Below are 9,639 nucleotides of genomic sequence, written 5' to 3'. Positions count from 1 at the left end.
GGCGAAACATTTCTTTTTAACAAAAAAAAACGAAGTCCAGATGACATGATTCAACCTTTTTTGTAATTAAAAATAATATTAACAACATAAACAGAGTCATACATATCAAACAAATCGATTAAAACAATAAAATACATTAAGCATAGTGCAATGCTGTTTTTCACACAGCCAGAGTTTAGTTTGTTTTTTAAACATATTGAATCAGGTTACAAACTTTAAATTGACAGCGTGAGTTCCAAACTGTGACCAAAAATGGTTCTATGAAAAGGAACCTTACAGTCGCCATTTAAAGCAGCTCTGGTAGATCTGCTGTAGCTCTGCAGTTTATGTATAACTGCTTAATGGTTTGGGTGCAAGTCCATTTAAGCATCTGAAGATCAATAAAAAAAATTAAAAAAATTAATTTAATATTTTAGCTAAGTTTGGTATTTTAGGATATTGCAATTTTATACAGTGGTGAAATCTGATTGGCTTTTGGTATAAAACCTTCAAGGCCCAATTGTAAAGACTTGTGGTTTAAGTGTAGTTTGGTGAGTCTGTGACCAGACAGTAGCTCCATAAGACAAATGTAAAAGAATCACTGAGTTGAAAAACATCTATGCACATTCTAAAAAAGTTAAATCTGGTCCTCTGGACATTCAAAAAAAAAACAAAGCAAAACAACAAAAAAATGTAGAAACGTTTCGTCTCTCATCCGAGAGACTTCCTCAGTCTGAGCTGTATTCAGCTCAGTCTCTTAAATAGCACCTTCTCAGAGTGGATCAACCAGTTTTGCTGCTGACAACCAAAACCAGCTGATCACATGCTCAAGAAGGACCATCAGCCTAACAATGGATCATTAGTACACTGATGGCTGTTTACTGTTCACAGAGGGATGAGTGATACTAGCAATCACAGCATTGTAAGAGGGGGACAATTGAGCACGGAGGCCTCCACCCCTGTTTAACGACGGATGATTTCTTTTCACAAAGATGGCCTCCTTTACTCCTCTCTCAAACCATCGTTCCTCTCTATCCAGGATGTGCACATCTTCATCCCTGAAAGAGTGACCGCTGGCCTGGAGATGAGTGTAGACAGCAGAGTCCTGGCCTGATGATGTTGGCTGTGATCAGTCTTACATCGGGGAAACAAAACAACCACTGGCCAAAAGGATGGCCCAGCACAGAAGATCAACATTTAATTTTGATCTAAGTTTTGCAGATTTTATCAACATGGATCTTAAAGTTTAACGGATCATCTAGAATTATTCCTACATATTTTTCCTGTGATATGTAGGGGAACACCACCTCAGAAAGAGAACACCTCATCTCAAACAATCATCATTCCTGTGTTTTGTGTTTTAAACTGTTAAAAATAAGATTAATCTATTCCCTTTGGAATGAACAGACATTGTTTTACAAATATTCAGCTCAATTCACAAACTTCTTAGTTGACTTAATGTAATAAAAAAAACTGTCACTGTATTAACCTCACTGCCAATATGAACTCAGTCATTTCCCATGAAACAGACAGATTGTTTTAATGAGAGCTTTTGTTCAACTGACCTCGAAGTTTTTGAAACATCAGAGACTGAGACCTCACAGTCCAAGAAAAAAAACTGCCAAAAAAAAGGCAAGTTGGCTTTCTTGGACTGTGAGGTCTCAGTCTCTGATAAGAGGACATTTGCAAACTGAGGTGTACCACAAACCCACCCACACAGACCAGGATTTGCAGTTTGACTCCCATCACCCTTTGGAGCACAAGTTAGGAGTCATCAGGACTCTGTACCACAGAGCAGACAGCGTCCCCACTAACTCAGGAGCCAGGCATAAGGAGAAATCCTACACAAGACAGGCTCTAGAGCAATGTGGATATCCTAACTGGGCCTTCCTGAAAGCAGAGAAGAAAGTTAAACAGGACTCCAGTCAGCCATCAGGTGAAAAGGAGGAACCCAGACCAGTGGTCATTCCATATGTTGCAGGAGTATCAGAGAAACCGAGACGTTTATTTTTTAAATATCATGTCCCAGTGGCTTTTAAACCCCAAAATACATTACGGCAAAGACTGGTTCATCCCAAAGATCCAGTCCCTCGGCACAAACAGAGTAATGTTGTGTATGCTGTTCAGTGTCAGGAGGGCTGTGATCAGTCTTACATCAGGGAAACTAAACAGTCACTGGCCAAAAGGATGGCCCAGCACAGAAGCTCAACATCATCAGGCCAGGACTCTGCGGTCTACACTCATCTTCAGGCCAGCGGTCACTCTTTCAGGGATGAAGATGTTCACATCCTGGATAGAGGAACGATGGTTTGAGAGAGGAGTAAAGGAGGCCATCTTTGTGAAAAGAAATCGTCCATCGTTAAACAGGGGTGGAGGCCTCCGTGTTCAACTGTCCCCCTCTTACAATGCTGTTATTGCTAGTATCTACTTTTTTTTTGAATGTCCAGAGGACTAGATTGAACTTTTTTTGATATTGCTAGTATCACTGAGCCTCCTGTGAATAGCAAACAGCCATCAGTGTGCTAATGATCCATTGTTAGGCTGATGGTCCTTCTTGAGCATGTGAACAGCTGGTTTTGATTGTCAGCAGCAAACTGGTTGATCCACTCTGAGAAGCTGTTATTTATAAGACTGAGCTGAATACAGCACCTCAGACTGAAGAAGTCTCAGATGAAAGACAAAACGTTTCTACTTTTTTTTTTTTTTTTTTGGCGTTTTGCTTTGTTTTGTTTTTTGAATGTCCAGAGGACCAGATTTAACTTTTTGGATAATACATTTGTCTTATTTTCCATTTTAAAAGGAAACTTTTAAGGCAGAGAAAATGGACTCTTAGATTTATTTAATAGACCTTTATGAAAAAACACAGCCAAGAGTTAGGACCACCTCTTCATGGAAGAGATGGACCAATCCTCTGTCTGTTTTAACCCAAACAGCAAGTTTCACTTCTTCTAAGAAAACTTTTGAAAAAAATACACGCTTTGAAGAGACGCTCCGAAGCCAACACGCTTCTGCACAGAGAACTGGAGAGAAGAAACACAGCTTTTGCACTTGACCTCAGAAAGGAGAGAAGCATCCTTTCTGCAGATGTCTCAAGATGGGACAAAAGATACAGAAGTTACCCAGCAGAACCAGAACCAGTACCAGGCATTAACCCGAGAGCTGTCTACCAGGCAACCATCACACCGCAGAGTGGTAAATCCCAGCTGACTACCATATGGACCTTCGTCCCTCCAACGATGACAGGTGAACTTTGAGGAGACTTCAGCCTCTCAGTCACCAAAGCATCTGAGGCTGGTACCATAAGCGGCTGTCTGAACCATGCTCTGACCATCTACAGGTCCTTCTCAAAAAATTAGCATATTGTGATAAAGGTCATTATTTTCCATAATGTAACGATAAAAATGAAACTTTCATATATTTCAGATTCATTGCACACCAACTGAAATATTTCAGGTCTTTAATTGTTTTAATACTGATGATTATGGCATACAGCTCATGAAAACCCAAAATGCCTGTCCCAAAAAATTAGCATATTTCATCCTACCAATGAAAGACAAGTGTTTTTAATACAAAAAACGCCAACCTTCAAATAATCATGTTCAGTTATGCACTCAATACTTGGTCGGGAATCCTTTTGCATGAATGACTGCTTCAATGCGGCGTGGCATGGAGGCAATCAGCCTGCGGCACTGCTGAGGTGTTATGGAGGCCCAGGATGCTTCGATAGCGGCCTTAAGCTCATCCAGAGTGTTGGGTCTTGTTCTCTCAACTTTCTCTTCACAATATCCCACAGGTTCTCTATGGGGTTCAGGTCAGGAGAGTTGGCAGGCCAATTGAGCACAGTAATACCATGGTCAGTAAACCATTTACCAGTGGTTTTGGTACTGTGAGCAGGTGCCAGGTCGTGCTGAAAAATGAAATCTTCATCTCCATAAAGCTTTTCAGCAGATGGAAGCATGAAGTGCTCCAAAATCTCCTGATAGCTAGCTGCATTGACCCTGCGCTTGATAAAACACAGTGGACCAACACCAGCAGCTGACATGGCACCCCAGACCATCACTGACTGTGGGTGCTTCACACTGGACTTCTGGCATTTTGGCATTTCCTTCTTCCCAATCTTCCTCCAGACTCTGGCACCTTGATTTCCGAATGACATGCAAAATTTGCTTTCATCCGAAAAAAGTACTTTGGACCACTGAGCAACAGTCCAGTGCTGCTTCTCTGTAGCCTAAGTCAGGCGCTTCTGCCGCTGTTTCTGGTTCAAAAGTGGCTTGACCTGGGGAATGTGGCACCTGTAGCCCATTTCCTGCACACTCCTGTGCACGGTGGCTCTGGATGTTTCTACTTCAGACTCAGTCCACTGCTTCCGCAGGTCCCCCAAGGTCTGGAATTGGCCCTTCTCCACAATCCTCCTCAGGGTCCGGTCACCTCTTCTCGTTGTGCAGCGTTTTCTGCCACACTTTTCCCTTCCCACAGACTTCCCACTGAGGTGCCTTGATACAGCACTCTGGGAACAGCCTATTCGTTCAGCAATTTCTTTCTGTGTCTTACCCTCTTGCTTGAGGGTGTCAATGATGGCCTTCTGGACAGCAGTCAGGTCGGCAGTCTTACCCATGATTGTGGTTTTGAGTAATGAACAAGGCTGGGAGTTTTTAAAAGCCTCAGGAATCTTTTGCAGGTGTTTAGAGTTACATCGTTGATTCAGATGGTTAGGTTAATAGCTTGTTTAGAGAACCTTTTCATGATATGCTAATTTTTTGGGACAGGCATTTTGGGTTTTCATGAGCTGTATGCCATAATCATCAGTATTAAAACAATTAAAGACCTGAAATATTTCAGTTGGTGTGCAATGAATCTGAAATATATGAAAGTTTCATTTTTATCATTACATTATGGAAAATAATGAACTGTATCACAATATGCTAATTTTTTGAGAAGGACCTGTACATCCTGGTAGGAGTGAGACTTTTCAATGCCTTTCTGGTGAACCTACATCACAACTTAGCAGACAAACTTAGCTCACCTTAGACACAATTTTAACTACTTCACAAACAAAAACCAGTCCAAAATCTGCCTTTTAAGTTTCACTTTCAACATCATTTGATATTCAGTTAACTTTTGTTATGCATTATCTTCATCATATATATCACAGATTATTATTTTTTATAATAAAATACATAAAATCAACTGAATTTGTGATTATTTTGGCATATCTGTGTGTATTAACTGATTTGATGCCCTTTAAACACGAGAAAAGAACTCACTACATTATTTTGGGGTAAATAGCTGATATTTTCTGTAAGCTATTATTCAGTTTTTCACTGACTACGACACTGCTTTTACCCGGTGCGTGAATGATAGTGTCGTCAGCATACATTTGCAAATTAACTTCAGGACAAATTACAGGCTGAAAAGGATAGGGCCTAAGATAGTTCCTTGAGGGATCCCTGTTTTGATTTTGAGAAAGGAAGATTTACTATTATTGATGACGGCACATTGTTCACGATCTTTTAAATGTGACTGAACCCAAGACAGTGATCGTTCTGAAAAAGGAAATGATGAAAGCTTTGAGATTAGAAAATTATGGTTCACGGTATCAAAGGCCTTTTTTAGATTGGGGAAGACTGTACCAACAGTTAATTCAATTCAATTCAATTCAGTTTATTTATATAGCGCCAAATCACAACAAAGTTGTCTCAGGGCACTTTACAGAAACATTCACATACATAAAAGCCAATTAGTAAAGTTCTCTATCCAAGGAATCCAGCAGACAAGTTGCATCTTGGCTTCGTTGCAGTCTCCCATCCTGAGCAAGCACAGTGGCTAGTCCTTTGACCAGTGATTGCTTAACCTGTTCAAGCAATAAACAAATGGTAGTCGGTCGAATGATCGTTTCTGAAGTCAAATTGAAGAGGCTGTAAAAGATTTTTATTTTCTAAATATGTTATCAACTGTTCTGAGATGACCTTCTCCAACACCTTTGACATGACCAGAAGAAGGTTTATTGGCCTGTAGTCGCTGGTTTCATGAGGGCTCCCTGATTTCAAGATTGGTTTCACTAGTGCTTTTTTCCATGCATCAGGAAATTGTCCTGTTCTGATGGAAGTATTAAATACACAAGTTAGTGGCTCTACTAGGATGTTACTGTATTTATTTTTTTTTAGAAACGCAGCATCTAGGTTACAGTGAGGAAAATAAGTATTTGAACACCCTGCGACTTTGCAAGTTCTCCCACTTAGAAATCATGGAGGGGTCTGAATTTTTTATCTTAGGTGCATGTCCACTGTGAGAGACATAATCTAAAAGAAAAATCTGGAAATCACAATGTATGATTTTTTTAATAATTCATTTGTGTGTTACTGCTGCAAATAAGTATTTGAACACCTGCCAATCAGCAACAGTTCCGGCCCTCAAAGACCTGTTAGTCCTCCTCTATAATGTCCACCTCCACTCCACTTATTATTCTAAATTATAAGCACCTGTTTGAGGTCGTTAGCTGCATAAAGACACCGGTCCACCCCACACAATCAGTAAGACTCCAACTACTAACATGGCTAAGACCAAAGAGCTGTCCAAAGACACCAGAGACAAAATTGTAGACCTCCACAAGGCTGGAAAGGGCTACGGGGCAATTGCCAAGCAGCTTGGTGAAAAAAGATCAACTGTTGGAGCATCTATTAGAAAATGGAAGAAGCTAAACATGATTGTCAATCTCCCTCGAACTGGGGCTCCATGCAAGATCTCACCTCGTGGCGTATCAATGATCCTAAGAAAGGTGAGGAATCAGCCCAGAACTACATGGGAGGAGCTGGTCAATGACCTGAAGAGAGCTGGCACCACTGTTTCCAAGGTTACTGTGGGTAATAAACTAAGACGTCATAGTTTAAAATCACGCATGGCACGGAAGGTTCCCCTGCTTAAATCAGCACACGTCCAGGCCCGTCTTAAGTTTGACCATGACCATTTGGATGATCCAGAGGAGTCATGGGAGAAAGTTATGTGGTCAGATGAGACCAAAATAGAACTTTTTGGTCTTAATTCCACTCGCTGTGTTTGGAGGACGAAGAATGATGAGTACCATCCCAAAAACACCATCCCTACTGTGAAGCATGGGGGTGGAAGCATCATGCTTTGGGGGTGTTTTTCTGCACAAGAGACAGGACGACTGCACTGTATTAAGGAGAGGATGACCAGGCCATGTAGTGAGAGATTTTGGGGAACAACCTCCTTCCCTCAGTGAGAGCATTGAAGATGAGTCATGGCTGGGTCTTCCAACATGACAATGACCCAAAGCACACAGCCAGGAAAACCAAGGAGTGGCTCCGTAAGAAGCATATCAAGGATCTGGAGTGGCCTAGCCAGTCTCCAGACCTAAACCCTATAGAAAATCTTTGGAGGGAGCTCAAACTCTGTGTTTCTCAGCGACAGCCCAGAAACCTGGCTGATCTGGAGAAGATGTGTGTGGAGGAATGGCCCAAAATCCTTGCTGCAGTGTGCGCAAACCTGCTGAAACACTACAGGAAACCTTTGACCACTGTAACTGCAAACAAAGATACTATACCAAATATTAACATTGATTTTCACAGGTGTTCAAATACTTATTTTCAGCAGTAACACACAAATAAATAATTAAAAAATCATACATTGTGATTTCCGGATTTTTCTTTTAGATTATGTTTCTCACAGTGGACATGCACTTAAGATGAACATTTCAGACCCCTCCATGATTTCAAAGTGGGAGAACGTGCAAAGTCGCAGGGTGTTCAAATACTTATTTTCCTCACTGTACGTATCAATCAAGTGACTAATTATTTCATGGATGGATGATAGACTGATGTCTAGTTTTTAATGCCATGCCATGCCATCTACCCATAATACCTTTGAGATGGACCAGTAGATCACCATAAATGTATTGGGCACCCCTGATTATGAAATCTTAAGAGGAATTAATGAAATCCTGACACCTACACTGCTCGCTGCTGCCATCTCCCAGCTGTGCACACGTGTGATCGTTCTCCTGAAGCGCCTTCTTGAAGTAGAAGATTCCCAGGTTGTGTTTTCCCATCGCAAAGTGAATGCAACCAAGATTGTTCCAGAACATACAACGAACACATTCACCTGGACAAAACAAGTCAGGTTAATGAAGGGTCTGTTAACCAGCTCAGAGAAACCATCTCTACCAGAATCAAAACCTGCAGGTAGACCGGAATGATCTAAGAATGTCACCAGCTCCCACCTGTCTTCATTGGTCCAGGATGTTCTGCGATGTTGGAGCTGTTCAGCAACTTCACTGCTTTCCGGTAGTTTCCTCTCAGATACTCAAAGTTACTCTTCAGGAATAGTGATGGTGCAGACTAATGACAGAAAACAAGGGTCACAGACAGGACAAACCTGACACTGGCTCTTCAATACATTTAGATTCTACGTCCAGCCTGATCCAATACCACATCCATTCCCTGTCAATGCAACTCCATTCCAACAAAACATCCATAACAATCAAAATAATGCCTTCAAGTTGAATCTTCAGACTTTAGATGACTAAGATCTGCAGTTCTGGGTTGTTCCAGCAGTTACTCACGTTCCCTGCTGTATTCATGACTGATTTGATTTCTCTTTTACAGGCCTTGGATGACTTCATCTGAATGTAGGCTCTCACTTTGTACTGGAAAACAAACATGAAGGAAACCATCACATCCAGAAACAAGTGGATGCTCTCTGATCTGGACACAGCATACCTGGTGAATTTTAGATTTGGCTGCTTCAATCATTGCTGTGAATTCTGCTCTCTGATTCACTCCGTCCTTGTTTGATCCGTTGCCCTGGAAACAGACAAGACAGAACACTAAGTCAGAGTCAGAGATTCTTTATTGTCATTCGCACCTCATGTGGTACATGTGGTGGAGTGAAATTATGTACACAAGGTCCCAGTTACATCCAAAAAATGCTAAAATGCTAAAACTAAATGCTTATAAATAAACTTGAATGGTCTGACTTCTAACATTTTACTGACTGAAACTCAGCAGTTTGTGACACAGCTCTGATATTCACTGTGTATATGTAATACACTCGTCTTTCCTCTGCTGTCTTTTATTGCACCTTCATCCCACACATCAGCACTGGACCAATCAAAGTGAGGCCATCAGCATTATGTGCTAGTATTAAAATAAAATAAATTTAAAAAAAAAAGAGCAGCCAGTTTATTTTATTTTTATCAGAGCAGATGTGATTTGATGTAAAGCATCAATCAGCCCACAGGAAGCTGCAGCACTCCTCGACTTACTGCTAAAGATCCACCACCTTAGAACCTGCCCTGTACCACAAATTGTAAAGAAATATACCAGCAAGACTTTATTTCAACTATAAATGTGTCAGATTTATGGATCACAACCATTTATTTTGTTCCATTGTGCTACTTAATGATTAAATCACCACTCGTTTATTAAATACTGTATATTTCTGCATGAAATCTAATTCTGCTTTAATGTACTGCCCTGTAACAGGATAAAACTATACAGTGCATTTCAAATGTTCTTAAAGTGAAAAATGCCCTGAAACTACGGCTGTTTGATCATTTTGATCAATATTGTAATTTGAAAAGTTGAATGTGATTACTCGAGTTTGGAAATATTGCATTTATTGTACTTAAAGAACAGTGAAATG

The 9,639-nt window shown here is 40.7% G+C and overlaps 1 protein-coding gene across 1 annotated transcript in view; it reads right to left on the bottom strand.

Moving 5' to 3' along the window:
* cnot10 (CCR4-NOT transcription complex, subunit 10) overlaps nucleotides 1–9,639 on the bottom strand; it is a 56,262-nt gene that overhangs the window by 30,157 nt on the left and 16,466 nt on the right. The window contains exons 6-9 of the mRNA XM_037677195.1: nucleotides 8,715–8,798; nucleotides 8,558–8,641; nucleotides 8,216–8,333; nucleotides 7,948–8,097 (exon numbers count right to left, since the gene is read on the bottom strand). Coding sequence (XP_037533123.1) covers nucleotides 7,948–8,097; nucleotides 8,216–8,333; nucleotides 8,558–8,641; nucleotides 8,715–8,798 — 436 coding nt within the window. The remainder of the gene's footprint in view (nucleotides 1–7,947; nucleotides 8,098–8,215; nucleotides 8,334–8,557; nucleotides 8,642–8,714; nucleotides 8,799–9,639) is intronic.

This window comes from Nematolebias whitei, chromosome 5 (assembly GCF_014905685.2).
Source record: "Nematolebias whitei isolate Nwh7 chromosome 5, NemWhi1, whole genome shotgun sequence".
In the NCBI taxonomy this organism is placed as follows: Eukaryota; Metazoa; Chordata; class Actinopteri; order Cyprinodontiformes; family Rivulidae; genus Nematolebias; species Nematolebias whitei.
This window is presented reverse-complemented; position numbering and strand designations above follow the sequence as displayed.